We start from the raw sequence: 21026 nt of genomic DNA, 5'->3' as shown, positions 1-21026 counted from the left end.
GAATAATAGGCATTACAACCACAGCGAAGTCCTTCTGCTTTTCATACTCAAGCTTGCTTCCCACTTTCCCATCTCTACGAAGTACCTGCCAGTAAGCCTTGGTGACCGCACCTGTTCATGGTGGCTCCTCCCACCCTGTGAGGGGATCAGGCCTCCCTGCCTGGGGCCGCCAGTGAGAGGAGCAGACTTCTACCCACCCCTGTGCTGCTGGGTGTGGCCCTGTGACTCGCGCTGGCTAACAGACTTAAGCAGATGTGACAAATGCTGTATCTGAGCAGAAGCTTTAAATGAGATTGTGTGCTTGGCTTGGCCTCTTGCTGGTCCCCTCTGCTGCGAGAGTGGACATATTCCACTCTTTGGCTCCTCTAGCTGGGTCCCCTATCACAGAAGACACATGGAGCATAGCCACAGTCCACCCGCCACCTGGACATGGAATGTGAACAAGAGATAAATGTTGGTGGCTGTGAACCACTGAGGTTTGGGGGTTGTTAAGCAGCAAAAGCTGGCTATTAAGGGATTCGTTTCCTAAGTTCCCAGTCCACCTGTTGGCACGGGACAGCTGCAACCCCGGCCCTCACCCAGGTGAGTCCGCGGACGCAGGCCCACCTGGCCCAGGGAGATGCAGATTCTCTGCAGATGTGCTGCCCAGAGGCACCGAGTCCAGGACAGGGAGGAACAGCCTGGAGATGGCAGAGCTGCTGACGAGGAGGAACCCGGACAGAGACAAACAAGGGCCACGTTATCTTCCCCATGGGCATGTTTTCACACGGGTGCCGTCACCGTGACGATGTCTGCTCTCTCAGGGCCCTCTCTAGAAGCCGGAGGAAATATTTGGTTCGACCTTGGAAACAAAAGCAGCTGCTCCTTCTGGACGCCTGGAATGTTCACAGCTCTTGACTTGCATGCTAGGTGGGAAGCCCAGAGTGATATGCATGGAGAACATACTAGAGATACTACCTGCTAGTTGTAGTATGTTCCTCCTCTTGTTTTGTATCCTTCTGGTTTCCTTGATTTACGTGTTTTTCTTCTTTTTTATTACACATCTTATAAACTGTCTCAATTTCTTGTGACATAGGTGTATGAATACTGAAAATGACAAAGAACATATGCTTACTCTGTCACATGCGGTCGTCTGGAGCTGGGAAGTGAAAGGCCTTGTATATCCTCAGGTCACTAACTGTCACTGTGCCATGAGACTTGGCCTCCCCAACCGCGTTGGCCGAATGGCACTGGTACACTCCCTCATCTTCCTTTCTCAGAGGGTTGATCTAGAAACAAAGTAAGCAAACTTACATAGTTCTATGTGGCAAAGCAAAATCACTTCCTTATTTAGCCTTCATGATACCTCTGAACACTTACTCCTTTTTACAATAAGCTAGAGCTCACTCTATTTCTCCTCTTGCCTTCTCAATACCTTCTATCGTGGCTCTAATTTTAATGTTTCCTCTGCATTCTTGCCTTTTACGGTGAGCTACCTGGTTCTATTTTTTTTTTTTAAGATTTTTATTTATTTATTTTTAGAGAAGGAGGAAAGGAAGAAGAGAAGGAGAGAAACGTCAATGTGCCAGAGATATATTGATCAGCTGCCTCTCACACGCCCCCAACTGGGGACCTGGCCCACAACCCAGGCCCTGGGAACAGGACAGTGACCTCTTGGTTCACAGGCCAGCATTCGATCCACTGAGCCACACCAGCCAGGGCTGATCCTCTTATTGAAGGTGATAGATATAGCTTATAAGAAAAATACTGCAAATTAAAAGAATAACAATCTATTGCCCAAGGAATGGCCCACCAGGGTTCCCCAAAGGAGGCAGCCTTCACAAATTAACACCGGAGAAAACATTTTCCTCCACCCTTTCTCGTAATAAAGTATGGGAATGTTAGGGTCTCAGGGCCTTTGGATGCTGTCCAGTCTAAAGCCCTCTTTTTAAAACTGCGGATGTGGAGGCTCAAATTTGAAAAAGCCCCTGACCCAACTGCATTGTGAGTTTCTGATCTGTGTGCGGAAGAGTCACCAAATCTCGTAAGGGGGCGGGGGGGACTGGGGAAGACAGCCCCGGAGGGGAGCCTGCCCTCCTGCCCCTGCGGCTCTCCCCTCCGCTGCTTTCTCTTATTAGAACAACCTCTGTCAATGGCGAGCCACTGCATAGACCAGGAAGGATTTATGCGCACCATCTTGTTTTGAACTCACGCCAGTGGTGGGCCACGAGGGAGCATGGTTATCCTCACGTTACAGGAGACGTGCACATAAGTCATAGGCTGTTAGAGTCACATGGCCCTTTGACGCTGTCCGTCCAAAGCCCTCTTTTTACAATTGTGGACACAGAGCGACTCGGCCAACATGCACCCCTGTCTCGTCACTCCATTACTCCTTCAACCACACGGCATTCCCTCTCCTTAGCAAAACTGCAGCAAATGGCACAGAGGAGCCATGAGAGGATGCGGAGGTGCCATCTTCCCTCCTTATTGGCCATGCAGTCTTGGGCAAGTTTCCTACGGCCGTGCAACAAATTACCACACACTTAATGGCTTAAAATGACATACACGTTATCTATACTTTCCGAGGTCAGAAGTCCAAGTGAGTCTCAGTGGGCTAAAATCAAGATGTCGGCAGGGCTGCCTTCTTTCTAGAGCCCTTAGGGGAACCGCTTCTTGCCTTTTCCAGTCTAGAGGTAGTCTGCATTCCTTGGCCTGCAGCCCCTGTCCCCCATCTTATTCCGATGGTGGGTCACGCCTTTCTCACACTGCCATCTTTCTGGCTCTCTCTCCTGCCTCCCTCTTCTACATTTAAAGAACTCTTGTGATGACCTTGGGCCCACCCAGATAATCTGGGGTAACTTCCTTATTAAAGTCAGCTGATTAGCAACCTTAATTCCAGTTGCAAGCTTAATCCCCTCTTGCCATGTAACAGAAAAGATGCACAGGTCCCAGGCCTAAGGCACGGACATCTTTCTGGGGCTGTAATTCTGCCTACCACGGGAGGTCACTCATGCTCCCAGAGGTTACACTACCTGCCCTGCTTTCCTCACAAGTCTCACAGGGTCCTATGAGAAGTGGGTAAGAACAGCTTTGAAATGTGTAACATGGTATAGAAATATCAAGGGTGCTTTATACGGGCCAGTCAGTAATAGCCAATAATCCTAAACAAATGAGATGCTCACCAAGATCCAGGCTGTGGCCTCGTGGTCAGAAGGGCCCCCTCGCACCTGGACAGCTACATTGACATGGTCACCGGGCAGGTCCTCCAGCACCTGGGTGCCCTCAGGAGACTGTGTGACCTAAAGAGGACAGGAACACCAGGAATGGTTTAGTAAAAACATTTCTGGGTACGTACCACCCCACAGACATCCTCGCTGTCTTTATCTTCCCCCTGACTTGAAGGCCAAAACCCTAGTAGCTCTTGTTCCTATTAAAATGTCCATCCCTTTTAAACCCCAGATCTATGTACAAACAGCACACCCTGGCGGACAGCAAGATGTGGACACCACCACCGTCTCGCAAAAGCGGTTCAGAACCCCGTGCCCCTTCTCAGGGCTGTTGAGACAAGGGGACAACCTCTGCTGTGATCCACGCTAGTCCCTCAAAGACTGATCTCCAGGAAGATCTAGTTTCAGAATAGGATTGGGTAATCGGCCACCAGCCAAGTCCTCCTAAAACCCAAATCCAGTGTAGCAGTCTGTAACTTCATCGCAGCTGATCCCGGCTAGATAGGCAGCAGAACTTTCTGGACAGCTAAGTGGCCAAGAGGGCAAATGCCACAGGAAGGATGGCAACAGCCCTTCTCTGGGAGAGCTTTAGGGTAAAAGTTTTGTGGCATAAACCTGGAGGCAGAGGAATGGTACATAAGATAGCCTTTTAAAATCCTCTGATCCACATATAAAGATACACACACAAGCACACTTAGAAGAAAAAAAGACATTTACACCTCCCCCCGCCCCCACGATTCTTGGCTATAAATACCTTCCTCCACGTGATGACGGGGGGCGGCGCAGCCCTCACCTCACAGGACAGGTACACCTGTGCCCCAGTGACGTTGTGAACGCTTCGGGGTGGAATGATGACCACAGGAGCTGGATGAAGAAGGCAAGGGAGCACAGTCATTATCCCGCCAGGTCCCAAGGACCCCGCTTCTAGAATTCCCTGCCTGCAGAGAGCCTGCTGGGACAGACTAACGTGGCAAGAGCAGTGGCCAACAAAAATTCTCCACACAAAAAAAACCAAACTCTTAAGCAAGGAATCGTGGAAGAGAGTTTTCCTTAGACCTGGAAGGATGCTTACATGCTTCCTTGCGCATGGCCTTTGTTCTACTAACAGGAAAACAGGGATCCAGAGAGAAAAGACAATTACCTAAAGTCTCGCAGCCTGTCTGTGGCAGAGCTCTGGTCTCATCACACTCCTCCGAGGGCCCCAGCTGCCATCTGCTTTTGGCTCAACCACAGGATAGGGTGGTGAGCTCTGGGAGGGGCTGGTGTCACTTCCCCATCTTCTAACAGATGGGCCTTTCTCCTCTGACGTGGAGGGTGTTTCAAAGAATAACGCCATGTAGGACAGCTGCATCCACCCAGGAGCGGAGACCCCCTGCGGTCCTTTCAAGACGCTCATTTGCATATCACAGCCTCACAGACTCCACACAAGGCCTCCCCCACCCCACACGTCTCCCATCCCCAATGGCAAAACTGCTGGCCTGGAAGCTGTGTAGAGACTAGGAATCAGGCAATGTGGATCTAGGCAGCCAGAGCATGACAGAAAGGAGAGGGAGCGTGTGGGTTCGCTGGATGGGACCGGAGAGCATGCGGACATCTGAATTAGAAATTCTTAGCTGATACTCCATACTCTGCCCTCCTTTCTGTGCCTGGTATCTGCTCTGTTCACACTGGGACTAAAAGAATCAAGTCCATTGGCCTTGGCCTTCGTGCCCTGCATCGGTCCTTCAATGGACCTGCCTCTGCATGGAATGCAGCCCCCAGCTCCACAGGTGGATGGCTCCCCATCGTGCAGGGCCCACAGGGTGTGTTCCAGCCCACAACCAGGGTGTCTGCACTGCTTTCGCCTGCTGAATCCTAGCCTGCCGTGCAGCCCACACACCCGGGCTCTCGTGCACAAGAAAGCAAGCTCGGCCCACCCGTGGATCTGCCCCATGGCGTCTTGGGCAAGGTGAAATGCGGTCCCCGGCGAGGAAAGCGCTCTCTGTTTGGTTCTGCTTGTCTGTAAGATACGAACAACACCCTTGGCTTCGCAGGTCTGTTGAACGGATCTTACCACGTGATGAGTGTGAAAGTGATGGTTTAAGTTATCACAATATGCAAGTAGGGGTCAGGAGCAGGTCTGGTAAACAGACGACTGGATGAAGAATCACATGACAAATAAAAGAGCGAGCGCATTCATTCTCGCTCCATCCAACCGCAGAGACTATGGACTCCTGGGGCTTCCCTGGTGACTCAAGGACAGCCCGGCAGGCTGGCCTTGGACAGGAAAAGAACAAAGAGAGGGAGACAGAAGGCTGGAGGAAAAGGGGAGAGGGACGGGGTGAAAGGATGCAGAAATGATACTGGTCTGGCTCCTTCAGACAGACTGGGAAGTAGACTCTGTCAAGCTGGTGCCAAAATACCCCCCAGAAAACAAAAACCAAAACAAAACAAAACAAAACAAAACTTTGGGAAACTGTCTTAGAGCTGCAGAATCTCCAATAGAGAAGCCTAACTCAAGATCCTGTGCCTGACCATCTATGATGTGTTCATCAAGTCTCCACTTGCATGCCTCTAATGACAGAGAGCTCACTACCTATGGAGCCAGGCCCTTCTATCCCTGGAGGGCTCTGCAAGTAAGAAAGCTTGCCCTCATCGGAGCTAAAACCCACCTCCCTGTATCTCCCTGCTGTCTATTCCAGGGCTGCCCTCCGAAGCTTCACAGCCTCCTGGGTGTCCCAAGGGCCTCCGGTGAGGTGAGTACAGACACTGCCCTTCTCCCCTGCAGGCTTTCTTCCTCCTCAGCATGATCAGCTCACTCCTTCATCTTTATCTCATCTCTGCCCGCCAGGCACCAAACCCCTGCCCACATCCCTGAGTAGAGCCAACGTCCCCCCAGCGAGCCAAGGCCCTGGGCTTCCAACGCGGCCCATGTGCCCCAGCCACCTGCCTGGCTGCCACAAAGGACCACAACAGCCCTGCTCTCTGGCAGGAGCCCCATCTGCACAGACAACAAAGAGAGGCTGATTTATTCACGTTCTCCTGCCAGCATCGCCTCCCCCGGAGCCCAAACCGATCCTCGGATGGCGCGCTGTGGGCACAATCAGAACCATGTCTTATTCCAGAGCCCTCAATGGATTCCAAAGGGACACTCAATCAACGTGTTTTACTTTTGTTCATGTAAAGTCATAAATTTTAAATGAGATTTCATCAATCCCTTTCAGGTCTAAATGAATAAACCAGTAAATCACATTTCACCTTTCTCTCCTGCATTTCCCTCTCCCTCTCTTTCAATAACTACACTTAAGAAAGCCTGTCTTGGAAATACTGTCTTTGCCACAGATTTCATGGCAGAAAATACCATTTGTTTTACAAAAGAGCCCCCTACGTTGGATGACAAATTGGCATTCAAATTTTTATTTTAAAATTTACATACAGTACGTTCACGCTTTCTGGCGTACAGTTCTGAGCTTTGACAGATGCATACAGACGTGCAAACGCGGCCATAACCAAGACACAGAATAGTTCCGTTAGCTCGAAAAATCTCCTCCTGCGTCTCTTTGTCACAGTAATCTGTCTTTAATTTTGACATGTCTGATTTGAAATTGAAAATATTTTTATCCATAATAGCTCTTTACAGTCAGTCGTCGTCGTCATCATCATCATCATCATCATCATCATCATCGTAATAACGGAAACAATGCCCCCAGCTAACACTGAGAGCTTGCTGTGTGCTGCGCACGCTTCGGTTACGGGGACGCGAACCCGTCTGATCTTCCCCGCAATCTCACCAGCCAGGGCAGTGAGCCCGGGTCACCCAGGCTCACGTGGTGGGGCGACGCTACGGGCCCAGCAACCTGGCTCTGCGCTCTGTCCACACCACTTCGCCCTCTCCTTGCATGACACTGCCATGCTCACTACTCTTTTCATCCACACACCAGCCCTGCACTCCCTGCCCCCACCCCCACCCCCACCCCAGCCATTTTACGCATGAGAAAACCAGGGCTCAGAGAGGTGACGTGTCTGGGGGAACAGGGACTCAAATCCAGGACCCTGAGTCCATGAACTCCACACTGATTTTTAAAGTGAAACAGTTGTTATCGTGCATGGATGCCCTTCCAGTATAAGAAAGAATTCCTTGGGGACTGTGTTGGGGGTCCCCAAGACAACCCCTAGGTTCCATGATTTGCTAAGGGGACCACAGGACTCAGCAGCGTTTTACTCACAGCTATGATTTATCGCAGCGAAAGGAGAAGGCACAAGGAGCAAAGACTGGGGAAAGTGGGTGCGGGCTTCCCAGTGAAGTCACACAGGACACACTCAACTCCCCAGCAACGAATTGTGACAACATGTGCAAAATGTCCTCTACTGGGGAAGCTCACTAGGCACTCAGGGCCCGGTGGTTTTCACTGGGGGCCGGAGACCCAGGCTCCCTCTGCCTGCTACATCCCACTTCCAGGCTTCCAGGAAAAAAGCAGGTGTCCAACTATCCTCTGTTCAGTTTGGGCGGTGAGGCACCATTAGGAGTCCTGAAATCCAAGTTCCCAGGCACCAGCCACGGGCCACCCTTGCCAGCAGCCTGCCCGAGGGTGCACTGCTCTGGGGACCCTTTTCTGCCCGGGCATGACACCCTCCAGGCATCACCCCAAAGATACCATTAAATGGGCAATGTGTCCTCAACACTAGCAGGGCATTCCCAGCCCTACTGTCCCCAAGGGCTCATTCAGATGTGGCACTGGGAGGCTCAACGTCATGACCATCACAGGCAGAAGGAACCCAGGTTCGATCCTGTCTCTGCCGCACCCCAGAGCTATGATGTGGCCTCAGTTTCTTCTTTAAAATGAGCATGGGAGTCCATGGTCCCTCCCCTTCCCTCCTCTCCCCATATGGTGCTGTAAGAAAGCTACAAGACCCCTTGCAAACCGTAGCGGCCTCCCTGAAGGGACCTGAGGACTCGGCAGGTTGTCCTACCCTGAGGGCAGTCTCCTCGAAGATGCCTCTATTGGCCTCCGACATCGAGCAGGCCTATCGGGGCCCTACCCAGAGGCTCCAGAGGCGTGGCCACAGCCCTTCCTCGGGGGAGCCCGGGGCAAGCAAGGCCTTACCGTTGCCAGAGCAGCCATGCTCCTGGGAGAGCCAGCACTTTCCTTCCCTCTGACAAGCCCGACGTCACTCTGGAGAGAAAGGATGGTGCCTGATGGGCCCAGTCTCTGAATGTGCCAGCTTTGTCTTTCTAGCGCTTTCTTACTCAATGCTTGTTTCCTTCTGTTTGTGCCAGGAACAGCCCTGGGGATGCTGGGACAGCACAAATCTACCCATCAGGTAACAGCAAAGAGTCACGCAGCTGTGTCCCGACAAAGGCAGCACTGTGGGTGGGCAACATGGTCCCGAGGGAATGTCAAATGCCCAGGGGTCCAGTCACCAACCACTGGAGCTTGGGCTACTTGCTAACCACTTCCTCCTGATCTGGAAATGAAGATGATGACTTCAGCCTTCATCCTCTAGAGGGAAGGGAGAGAATGGATGCCACAGCGTTATTAAACATGTGGCTACAAACGAAAGGGATCAATATTATTATTATAGTGTGTGGTGCTCTGGCCCCCTACCCCGTTGTCAGCTGTGTTCCTGACGGCTGGAATGAAAGACCTTCCCAAAGGCCTCTGAGATTTCTTTAAAGTTAATGGTACTAGGGAAAGAAATACTATGCTTTCTACCTGTAGGAAAAGGCACACCACCAAAGAGTTTAATGATCAATGCATTGAACAGCCCATAATAATTTATGCTAATAGTCACGTTACAATGTAGAAGGAGAAGCAGCTTAATCCTGCTCCCTGCAGCCTGCGCCTCAAACCCCTCCCTCGGCATGAAAGGCTTTTGAGCATGAGACCTCCCCCCCTTCTTTGTCCCTCTCACAAAGTGGCATTCACTGCCTCTCCTGGTTACCTGGTAACACATGCTTCACAAAGACAGATTTCTAAGTGGAGCTGGAATTTCAAACAAGGTAAATTTTCTAAGATTCTGGATCTCAAGAACTCACTGAAGCCTCAGGGGGCTCAGTGTCCCAGCAGGCACTGACATGGGACCCTGTTCCTATGTAAGTTAGCATTCAAAACGGGGCATCAACCTGCTGTCTGCAGGATCCTACCCCCTCCCAACGTCAGCAAATGGTCACAGTGCATCCATGGAACAACACAGCCTTTTAAAGTAATGATCGCAATAACAACATAATGCCAGGCGACCTTGCAGTTGAGAAAGAAAACCAGTAATTTAGTACAGAATAAAGCTTTGCCCCTTCGCCTGGCACTTCAGGCTGGCAACGAGCCTGCCGTAAACTACACTGGGCCTCGGCTCCGGGGGGCCGCCCAGCAGCTCCCCTGTTCACACTCACCACCGGGCCTCCTCCCTCTGTGTCTTGGTTCCTGCTGTGCCTCTCCCGCCACCACCCCTCAGCCCGGGGATGTTCCACCCACCCTTCAAGACTCCTCTCCTACGCTTTCCCTTCTGCGAAGCGACCCTGTTCCCCTCAGGAGCCATCGCCCTGTGCTAAACAGAGGAGCCAGCAGCAAACGTCAGGGGAAAACAGGGAGGTAGATCCAGACTGAGAAACCCTCATGATTTAAGAGTGGCCGATTTGCAGCACCTTCCCAATCAGGTTGCCAGTGGGCTAGAGATGTGTGGCCCCACTTGAAACAAGCCAGGAAAACCTAGGTTGGGGCTCCGCCTGAGCTGGGAAATAGCCAGCGGGCTCCAGGGAATACCCTCCTGCACGCCTCGGTTTTCTCTTCTCTGTAATGGGAGTGGGACCTGGCCAGGGCAGTTGTAAAAATCAAGTAAGAAGATGGGACGCGAACGCAATTTCGAACAGTAAAGAATGATTCCTATGCGGGAACGTAGTGGGCGTTCAATAAATAAATGTGTGTTGATCAGAGGATTACTTGCATTAGGCAATTTGGGTCATTTCAGAGCACAGGAGGAAGGGTGAGCATTTAAGGAAACTGTTTCCAAATGCTCCTGAGAGGCATGTGTGAGAACACCTCCCACACCGTGTGGAACTTAATACATATTTACAGACGCCTCGTTCTGTTCAAGTCAGGAGCTCACACACTGAAGGAGTAGGTGAGAGGCTGAGGAGGGCGGTTTTACTGCCAGTGCTGGAGCGGAACAGCTGCTGCCGGGACTCAGTCTGCTTCCCTTCAACCAGGGTCCCCAGGGGCGTTGTTAAAAAGTGCGCCTGCTGTGTCTCTGAATAGACGACGGCTTGAGGGCAGCCCAGAGTGTGGTGCCGCTTTTGCCTTAGTCATGAGGTAGGAAAGGCCCCCCTGTCCACACCTTCACGACTGACCAGGACACAGGGGCCGGGGCCACACAGGCATTTCAGGACAAAAAGCAACGGGGAAACAGGGCCCGGTCCGGCGCGGATGACAACTGCTGGTGGGTTCTGGGGAGGCCTGCTGCCTGTCACTAATGGGATCATTAAAAGCAGCTTCTGTATTGTCTCCATGTGGCTCCACGAACATCCTTACGCCCGCCCGGGGCCCGTGCCTGAGGTGCGCCTCAGGGCCCATAGATCAGAGTGGAGGGGCTGTCACATTTACTTGTCATTTGGTAATTTTCAATGAATTAGGGGTATGGGGTTTCCATCTGCCATCTGGCCTCACTCTGGTAACCACGGCAACCACCACCTGCCTGACTTAACACTATCAAGTCCTGTCCTGAAAGAGCACAAAACAGGGTGCAGGGACTTGGGAGCCGGCCAGGCTTTACTGGTCACCCTGACCAGTCCCCCGCACTCCCCCCTCCTCGGCCCCAACCAGAGTCTCCGTCTCCTCCCCCTAGTAGCAGACTCGGCTTAAATATCTTAAACATCTTCAAGGCATCTCTTTTGGGAACAGAACACCACTCCCGGGAAAAATCATCTGAGGCCATCCACGCGGGCAGATTCTGGGGACCTGGTCAGCATTTATGTCTCCTGCGTGTGGAGTGAAAGTATTACCTGTCTGCAGACAAAGAGAACCGCCTGTGAATTAACTGCTGAGGAAAGCAGATTGTAAAATCGAGTGACAGGAACTAGAAAAAGGAAGGAGACAGGACTGTTTCCGTGCCACAGGGCAGAAACAAAGGGGCCTCAACGGTGGCTCCACAGGGGCTGACACAGTCCAGAGGAGGGATGGGACCAGCCCAAGGTCACTCGGGGAGACAGGAGCACGGGCAGTGCCAGCCAGCTCCCTCCTCCTCGGGAGCCCCAACGAGGAATAGCCAGGGAGGCCGCAGCCCCCACGGGCTGCACAGTGTTCTCACGTTTCTGGAAAGGAACCTTCCTGCCCCATCTCCAACAGCACAACAACACGGGTCTCTTGGCACAGGTCTAAATAGACTGCCTGGGAGAAAATAAGAATAGAAACTTCCCAATGCCTGTTAAGGCCTTCCCCCACCCCCAAGTCTGCCGGGTCGGAGCTGAAGTCATTACACTGACTTAGGCATTTAGGTTGGACCTGGTCCCCAGGCATGGCCCTGAACCTCAGGCTGGACTCCTTGGGACTCGCCACTGCCCCCTCGAGGCAGCGTAGAAAGGGGCAGTTCTCCAAAACCGAATCGGCCAAAAAGGTGCTCCTCTGAGCATTTCTTTACCAATAATTTGGTTTATTTTTGTTTGATTTAAAAAAAAATTACACATAGAGGGTGGGCAGCAGTAACACCCATAGACGACTTTACTGTGATGTTAATGAAGTTTAAGTTTCTAGGTCCCAAGTAATTTCATTTTTGATTCCTTTCCTTAAAGTGGGACCCTTCAAAATGTATAAGCCTTAGCCCCACAAAACCAGGGTCTGCCCCTGAAGGCACTATAATTTTTTCAGGGCCTAGGTCTGCAAAGGTCTTACCTGTCCTAAGAGGGAGCTCCCTCAGGAATCCCCAGCAGGGTCCCAGCCCTGGTGCTCAGCTCCGGTGGGTCCCAAGTGCTGGTCTGGAGCTCCTTCTCCTCTGGCATCCTCACCTTTACTCCCTCACCATTCAAACAACCCACACCGGGGACTTGAACCCAATGACGACCTCCCACTCCCAAACTCCCAGACTTGTGGAGGCAAAGACACCAGGCCTGCGAATAACTGCATCAGCAAGTACTTAAGTACCGAAAGGGACAGCAGGCTCTCCAAATTCCGACCAGCTCACAGGCTGGTGACTCCATGAGTTTGGTGAGGGAGGGTGCAGGATGTGATGCCTGCCCCAGCTTCCTTGAGCACCCTGACAGATAAGAAAAACTGCTTAGGCAGTACCGGTGCAGGGAAATGGGGAGAGACATTCTTTTCCCCATACCCCAGAGGGCTAGGGTCCCTCTTTCTCCCACGCCAGCACAGCCAGGAGGAAGCCGGACTCACCAAATTCGCAGGGGCCGTCGTATGCCTTGTGCAGGTGGCCTGGGTGCCCGTGGGGCGCGTGCCGGGCGCGCAGGCGCAGTGCACAGATGCTGGGGTAAGAGCGGCCGTCGGAGCCGCAGACCGCGCCGCGCTGCGCGCACACGCAGAGCCCGGTGCCCTCGGGCGCCGCCCCCGCGGCGCGGCTAGCGCACACCAGCTCGGGGCCACAGCGCGCGCCAGCTCGCCCCCCGCAACTCGCGCCCTCGGAGCCCAGGCAGCGCGGGCAGCAGCCGCACTCATCACGCGCCGGAATCCCTGGCGCCGGGCAGCGCACGAGCGCTGGACAGCGCTCTGGCCGACACGGACCGCACTCGGGGCGCCGGCCGCCCGCGCGGAGTAGCCCGAGGCCTGGGGCCAGCGGCGGCAGCAGCAAAAGCAGCAGCGGGAAGAGCACGGATGAGCGTGGCATGGTCCGCTCCGGGACGGCAGTAGCGCCTCTGCTTCGCTCTCCGTTCCGTGCGCGCGGCGCCGCCACCCCACCCGCCCCGCGGCCGCTGATTGGCCGGGCCTGCACCGCGGGGTGCCCGCAGACGGCTGCCCGGCCCGGGACCTGAGCGGCGGGGTGAGCTCCCAGCTGCCCCGGTTCGGAGCTCGAGAGATGTTCCTAGACCCGCTGTCTGATACCTAAGGGGAGTAGGGGCGGGAACTTGACCCAAATCGCTTTGTTAGAGCCAATTTGTATCCAAGGCTGGCTCCAAATATTTTGTTCTTTAATCCTCTCAGAAGGATGCGCCATTTTATTTTGCATTCTGTAGTTTTCAAAGTTTTATTTTTTAAAAAAAGAACATATGGCTTAAAATTTCAGAGTTTACAGATGGATGTAACGATGTAGAGCCGGTTTCCCTTCTTCCCTGTCCCAATTCCCCAGCCCCGTCTCAAGAGGGCACTCGTTATCAGGTTCTCGTTGTATCTTTAAGGAATGTTGTGTGCCTATAAAAAGCACGTGCGTGATTCTGTAGCCCCTCTCTTTAAACACATACACGCACAGTAGCATGCCCTGTGCATTGCTCCGTGCTTGTCTTTCCCACCTATGGTATTTCCCAGTTTCCCCACCTTTTATCATGTCTGAAATCGGCCTCTTTTACAATCAATGCAGCATTAATTAGTCTCCCCCCAACCCCCTTAATTCTACGTAAAGTCGTGGTGCATCTCATGGTTAGGAGTGACTTGGGTGAGATATGGTGATATATTTGGGATTGGCTTCGAAATTTTAAACTTTGCACAGCATTTAATTACACAAAAACTGCATTTATTCAGCCAGTTGTTTTTGGTCTTTTTGTTACTACAAATAGTGTTGTGTTGGATGTTCTGGCACACAAGTGTCAGCATATCTGTGACTTCGTGGGGCGTGCATGTTGGAAAGACTGTGGAACAAGTTCTTGCAGCCACGTATTTTTTTCATGCGGTCCCCATGCCTGCTCAGAGCCAGGTTCTGTGCGTCCAGTCTTGGCAGAGGACTCGGACAAAACACACAGGGAGCCTTGGTTGCTGAAATTTGATGTGTGGCCAAGTGAAGAAAACAGACAGAAAGAGGGACATGCTAACCAGGCTTCTCGGACAGTTTTTCTTGCCTTCACCCCCTAGCCCTCATTTGGCCCACGTTGCTTTTTCTGAACTCCCAGAGATGGAGAAAGCCTCTTGGAGTTTAGGAAGACTGGCTACAGTCTTAGCTACAGTCTTAGGTGGTGCCTCCTTTGCTTTTCAAGCAGGTCCTTCCCAGTTTGCAGTCTTTCAGGGGATGCCCTTATCTCCAAGAGGGGCCCCAGCAGAGGCCACTTTCTGTGGCGGTCAGAACAGCGCCAGCTGCCTGGCCTGCGCCAGTTCTTCCCTTACAAGCGAACACAGAGGACGGTGTATGATCAGGCTTCACGGAGTGGAGGTAGGTGGTGGTGAGGACTAAGTATCCCAGTTCAGAATAGCACTCAACACGGCTCTCAGTGCTTATTAACACTTGGTTTCATCCAGAGGCTGCTGCCTTGACCTGGAATGGCCTTTGAGAGTACTTACGCTCCTTCGGAATCTCTCCGAAGGAGATGTCACTGTGTGTGAAGATTTTGTTCTGGAGTTGGTCACTACAGCAAACAATTGGAAACAATCTAAATGCCCACTGATTGGTAATGATTCAATAAAGTGATGGTACAGTCAACATTAGAAGATTAGATGGGCAATGAAAAGGAGCAAGGAGATGTAGGGAAACAAACAAAAAGATGTTTGTAATGTATTGTTTAGTGAAATAGCAATTATGAGTTGCATGTCATGTGTGATGGCATATTTGTAAATGTGTGATTGTATATATGTGAAGAAATTCAAGATTGTTTAATGACATGATGGAAACACTTATATTAAATGAATAAGGCAGGACTGGAAAACAAAAGAGAGAAACTCCATGCTGCATTTCAGGGACATCCTTCTTAGTAAGTTCAGACTTTCAAATGGCCATAGCTGTCCAAAAAGAGAATGGACTACTCCAGACGTAGTGAGCTCCCTGTCTGCGGAGGAGTTCAAGGGTGAGTCTTGGCAAGGAGTATGGGGGGGAGAAAAGAATCAGGGGTTGGGTGAGAGGATCTTTACATCCTTCACTCTGAGCCACCATTTTCACACCACAGGTGTCTGACCCTGAGACCTGAGTTGTACAAAATGTGGTCATGATTAGCAAATACATGTGTTCAGGAATGATTTGCCTGCTTTTTATGCAAACATTGACCTAATAAAGTGTATCATTATTATGAAATTAATGAGTGCTTCACACAGGTTGGGATAGACAATCAAAGACGCACATTTACACCTGATCCACATGCTTTTTAAGTAGTAGGGAGAGCATTACATAAGCATGACTCCTTGAGAGAATGAGCAGAAGACTCACTTTCTAACCCTGAGCCTGTGGTATCTGAATGGAGAAAACATTCCAAAGCTTTGAAGATGATCGGCATCCATTTCCTGTTTAAAACTGCCCCAAAGCCCATAGCCCAGTGGACTCCGGTTCCCAGAGCGCCAGTTGACACTGTGGCAACACTGTGGGCCCATAGAATTCTGGGGAAAAGTGGGGGTGAATTCTTTCAGCAGGGAAGAGAGTTGATGCCCATCTATTGTCTGGCAAGGGTTAAGGAGCCTTTCTGGAAAAGAGGCTTCCTAAACTGAGCCTGGGGGAGACAGGAAGTGTTGTCTGGGAGGCGGGCAGAGAGAGGGAGCAGTGTGTCCGCAGCCATGAAGACCGGAGAGAGCACGGTACAGTCAGGAGCTCAGCCCAGCTACATGGGTGTGTGGAAGCTCGGGAGGCGGGAGCTGAGGCTCAGAGGTCAGGGAGGGCCAGATCACCGGCTTTGCCTGGCCTGCTGGATATGCTGGGACCCCGGCTTGGCGCTGGTTGTTTGGGCCTGCGTTACTGTTTGACAGGCAGATATTTTAAATGTGGAGGGGAAGGGGAGAGCATATTCCCACTGGGAAGGCAGGGAATAAGTCTGCAGAAAGGCTTTCCTGGTTCTCCATTCTTCTCTTCAGGATTTTTTTCCCCAGGGCTTCAACCAAATTGCAAGTTTTGTGTTGTGGCCACGCATGCAAATCGCCACCTTGTGGACAACACAGGGATTACAGATCCAGAAGTTCCTCATTCATTGGTTCAATAAACGTTTTCTAATAGTTCTTAAGAGCCAAAGTTCTGGGGTAAGGTGCTTTGGGTCTGGAGGAGAGGAGACATGCGTACAGATAATCACCAAATGCTTAAAGGTGTGAATCTGCCTGAAGTAATGGGGTGAGTGGGGCAAGTCGGGGAAGGCTTCACAAAGGTGACAACTGAGTCAGAGAGGGGAAAGGGGTCTTTAGAAATCACCTCTGACATTCTCACTTTACTCAGGGGGTGACTGCAGCAGAGGGTAGGCTTGAGACTAGGTCAAAATCATGCAGCTTCTCCGGGCAGAGCTAGGGTAGGTGTCTGGATGTCCCGGCCCAGGAATGAGCTGAGCCTCATCTTGGTTGGCTTTCGGTTTCAATGGGTCCCCCTCCTGGCGCTTGAAAAATGGCCCCTGCAGGGTCTGGTCTTTGCCGCCTGATCCCCCCAGCAGCCGCATCTCGGCAGTGTGTCCAGCCTGCCTTCTAGTGCACTAATCTCTCCTCTCGTTCTCTGTGTTCCATATGAGAGACATTGGAAAGCACCAAAAACCCTTCTAGGGTGGACACTGTGCTTTAGCCAGGATCTTGGCCAACCTGGAAAGAGGGCTCAAGATGTGTCTCTAGAGTGTCTATCCTCAGGGACTAGCATACTTCTTGGCCCATGGGTATTTGGTAAATACTTGTGACATAAATAAACAAGTGAGGGACAGGGGAGGTGGATAGCGCCTGAGAGGTCAGCTCAGCTTTCCCGTGGACTTAGCCAGAGCTGAGTCTAGTCTGGGAAGATAAATTGGGGCCACAGTGCAAAGGTCGCCGACGGCCCAGCTAAGGAGTTTGTCTCGATCCTGCCAGCAGGTGGCGCCAGCCCTGTTTGTGACGGGATAGGAATATAGTTAGTTTCATTCTTTTTCAAAGGGAGAAAAAAAATATTCCTAGTCCAGTGTCATGCCCATCCCAGAAAGCCATCGATGCTACTTAATGGAGAAATTGCACTAGGTCTTCCACATATCTGGGTTCTTTTGTTTCTAAGCTTACTAATTAAGCCATGTGTCTCTAGAATAAATAGAGGCTGCCCTGGGGTAAGCTGCCAACTACCTGGGAGACAAGCACAGCGTTTGTGAAGAACTGCTGAACTTCCTTCCGTCATGGAAGAACTCTGAACCCTGCTGAATACAGAGCTCAAACACTGGAACCCTTTCTCAGCTGGGTTGTGGTGTCACCAGTCACCTGTTTCCTCGCCCTTCGCCAACTGACTGCAGCGTCATCATGTGGCTCCTGGAAAGAGGTCTCCAGGGGAGCACTGTGGGGCCCTATTCAATAACCTGGATGAATGCAGGAAAAGTGTGTAAATGCCCTGAAGCTTCAAGAAGGAATTAATGTACCTTGGATAGGAAAAGCAATATTCAAAAAGGCTTGCATAGGTTAGAATGGTAGAGATAAGTGAATGTTGACATATTCTGCAGGTCCATGTAAAGTACTATGTTTGGGTTTGATACTAAACTGAGAAAGTAGGAGAAAGGGAAAATGAAATCTGTCACACAGTTTGACTTCAGATTCAAAAGGGGTCATTCTGGAGCATGGTATCCCCTTAGAAATGGGCCTTGATCACTGTGGATGAAATTTTGCTGAAGCTGAGTGTTTGATAACAAGGGTCTTGTGTTTCTCCCACTGTAAGGTAGCTGCCCCCACAACCTCCTCAGGGTAATTCAAAATGACTCCTCCTTACTGGTATGAAGAGAGGAATTGTAGGACTGTGAGGAAAACCACCATGATAATTCAAGAATTTAGAATATCCATGTGAAGTCTGGGCAGTGGAACCAGGAAGCCAGTGGCTGAAGGGCACTCCTGGAAGAGACAGCATCTCCGCGTGCCTGGAAGAAGACGTGCTTTGCACGTCTTTCCCCTGAACGGGTGTGGCATGGATGCACGAAGCGCTGCTTCCTCCAGGCAAGGATAAGGCCTGCTTCCAGAGAAAACACATTTACAGTGTTTCTTTGCTCCTAGGCATCCAAGAAGAGGGTTATGTTGTACCCAAACATTGTATTTCTGTCATTTTCACTTTTCTTTCATTATTAATTTTGAGAACAAGCATTTATGGGGCCTCCCCTGTATCCCAGATGTTGTGGTGAATCAGACCTAGTTGTGGTTTCTAAGCCCCTGCAATCTATCGGGGGAGCTAAGGCTTAGACACGATGGACTGTGATGTGACTATGTAGTCGCTTGCCAGTCAGTACCTGGCAGAGAAGAGGAGCCCCAAAGCAGCTGCTGTTCACTGAGCACTTACTGTCAGCACCTTCCTAAGCGTTTCGTCTGTATTATGTCACTTCAAACTCACACGTCCATGAAGTAGGTATAACTTAGACAAAACTAAGGATCAGAGAGGATAACCCTGTACCTTGCCCAAAGTTACACAGCTAGTAAATTGTGGAGTTGGCCCCAAAGTCTACAGTCTGAAACAGCACACCAGACTACTTCTCCATAAATGTGTTAAATAAAAAATAAATAAAGGCCTAAATACACACCGTAAAATAGACGTAGACCAAGGCAAGAGAAATAAGATCATACCGTGGTGATCAGGAGACACATCATGTCAGAAATTACGCTCAAGGTAGGAGCCAATGAACAAAAACCAGGGTGGTGAGTGGAAGTGGAGAACGTGTCCAAGTTGGAGTGAAGGGATCAGGGTGGGCTAACACCAGTGGCTTGAGTTTGTCAGTGATGGTGCCTGCTCACTGACTCCATGACCCTCTCCCCTCCACCAGAGCAGCTTAGACCACGGGTGTTACGGACTGAATGGTGTCCCCCTAAATTCATAAATTGAAGCCATAACCCCAGTACCTTAGAATGTGACTGTATTTGGAAATAGGGCCTATAAAGAGGTAATTAAGTTAAAATGAGGCTGTTAGGGTGAGCCCTCATCCAATATGATTAGTGGCCTTATAAGAAGAGGAGATTAGGACAGACCGAGAGAGACACCACGGATGTATGTGACAGGAAAAGCTATATGAGGACACAGTGACAAGGCAGCCTTCTGCAAGCCAAGGAAAGAGGCCTTAGTGGGAATCGCACCTGCTGACACCTTGATTTTGGACTCCCAGCTTTCCGAACTGTGAAATAATGAATGTCTGCTGGTTAAGCCTCCTGGTACGTGACATCTTGTTATGGTAGCCCTACAAATTAACAAGGGGTGTGCGATTGAGCCAAAGACAGAAAGGCATAGACTGGCCTGTGTCCTACCTGGGGGAAAAGATAAACAGGGGGATCTTTTCTCTTGACAGTTGGAACTGGGGAAAATCCTAGAAAAGAGCCAGTGAATTTGGGGGGCAAGTATAAAGGACGCCATGAACTAGAGTCAGGACAGTGCTGAGCAGAGGCCGTGGGAGAATGCAAATCATAAGGAAACAAGGGGACTGACTGAGCCACAAAGACAACAGACTGAAGGAAAAATGCCAAGAGGGAGAAATACAAGAGAGAGGCACATTAGCCATGAGAGGGGAGGAACCATTCCCAAGAGTGGCGCCAGTTTCCAACACCTTCGCAGGATGGGTCCCAGCCCTTGCCGGGGAGCAGTAGGGAGCCCCTTGAACTCAGGGCAACTTCAGCGGATTTCTGTTCCTTGCTCCCTAAAGATCCACAGTAGCATGGAGGGCTATGTTTAAGGATGACTAAGCAACTTTAAAAATACCTGTCAATGCGTGCAGGAAAGCAGTGGAGATTAGGCTGGAAAAGAGGGCTGAGGCAGCTTCTCGGAGGGCTTGCAGTGGAGTGCTAGGGTAGGGAGTGCAGAGTGTGGAGGACGCTTGGCAAGGGCCTGATGGGTCTGAGCTGCGCTTTGGGGAGAAGTGTGTATGGACCAAGCTTGGAGCCTGGAGCAGGGCCATTAGAGAGCTCTCATGGTGGTCCAGACAGGAAGTGAAGAGGGAGGGATCTGGGGCAAAAGCAGTGTGAATGGAAAAGACAGCGTATTGATTAGGGCAAGGACCAGCTGCCGTAGCCAACTGCCAAGTGTGTAATGACTCTAACGTAGTAGAAGTTAATTGCTTATTCATGTAAAGTCTCAAACAGCTACTCCTAGTCTCCTCCAGTGTTGATTCAGGGACCCAGGCTCCTTCCAGGTTGTGGTTCTACCAGTCCTGCACCAACTCCATGCTGCAGAAGGAAAATGAGGACGTGAACAAGACACACTCACAGCCTGAACCCTCTGATGCAAATGGGTGGATAAGAACCATTGGGAGATATAATGAATGGAGTGAGGGAAGGGGAGATGATAGAGGCAGTGAATTGACAGACAAGGACACCTGGGGTCTAGTTCCCATTCGGTCCCAGAAGATCATTTGGCAACAGGGTGGCCATTTAAAATTCATGAACAATTCTGATAATTGGGAAAGCTTACCACATTCTCCTCTGCATTGGTAGGGTTCAGCTTTGGATTTGTTTCCAGCCCCTTCTCCCAGCAAATGGGCAGGCAGGCTTGTTTCCCAGGAGAATCTTGGAGCCACTGGTTCCAGTTTCCTAGTTTATTGCCCAGAGGCACAGTCCTACTTAATTGTTGATAATATTTTTTACAGCTAGCTAAAGAGGCCTCAGCTGCTGGGCAAAGCTCTGATAGCTCAGGGGGCCCGTGCTCATAGCAGGGGCCAGAAGAGCCAACAGGAGCCCAGGAGAGAGGAAATAGGAAGGAGATTCCTGCGTTTGCAGCCTGAGAAGGGGAGGAAGAGCGGAGGAATGGCCAGCGGCCTTCTGAAACAAGGAAGAGGGCCGCCCATTTGCTTTCATTCCTCTGGTAAATATTTGACTGGATGTTTTCCTTGTCTGTGAATTT

General features: G+C 51.1%; 1 protein-coding gene across 1 annotated transcript; it reads right to left on the bottom strand.

The window, feature by feature from the left end:
• Positions 1–1118: 1118 nt before the first annotated feature.
• Positions 1119–13007, bottom strand: IGFBPL1 (insulin like growth factor binding protein like 1). Its single transcript, XM_054584962.1, has 4 exons — positions 12560–13007; positions 3961–4070; positions 3162–3278; positions 1119–1268 (listed from the first exon to the last, which is right to left on the bottom strand). The coding sequence occupies exons 1-4, from the start codon at positions 13005–13007 to the stop codon at positions 1119–1121; spliced, it is 825 nt and encodes a 274-aa protein (XP_054440937.1).
• Positions 13008–21026: the final 8019 nt, after the last annotated feature.

The sequence above is a fragment of the Pteronotus mesoamericanus genome, unplaced genomic scaffold (assembly GCF_021234165.1).
Source record: "Pteronotus mesoamericanus isolate MK-2021 breed Mesoamerican mustached bat unplaced genomic scaffold, CSHL_Meso_final contig_78, whole genome shotgun sequence".
Lineage (NCBI taxonomy): Eukaryota > Metazoa > Chordata > Mammalia > Chiroptera > Mormoopidae > Pteronotus > Pteronotus mesoamericanus.
This window is presented reverse-complemented; position numbering and strand designations above follow the sequence as displayed.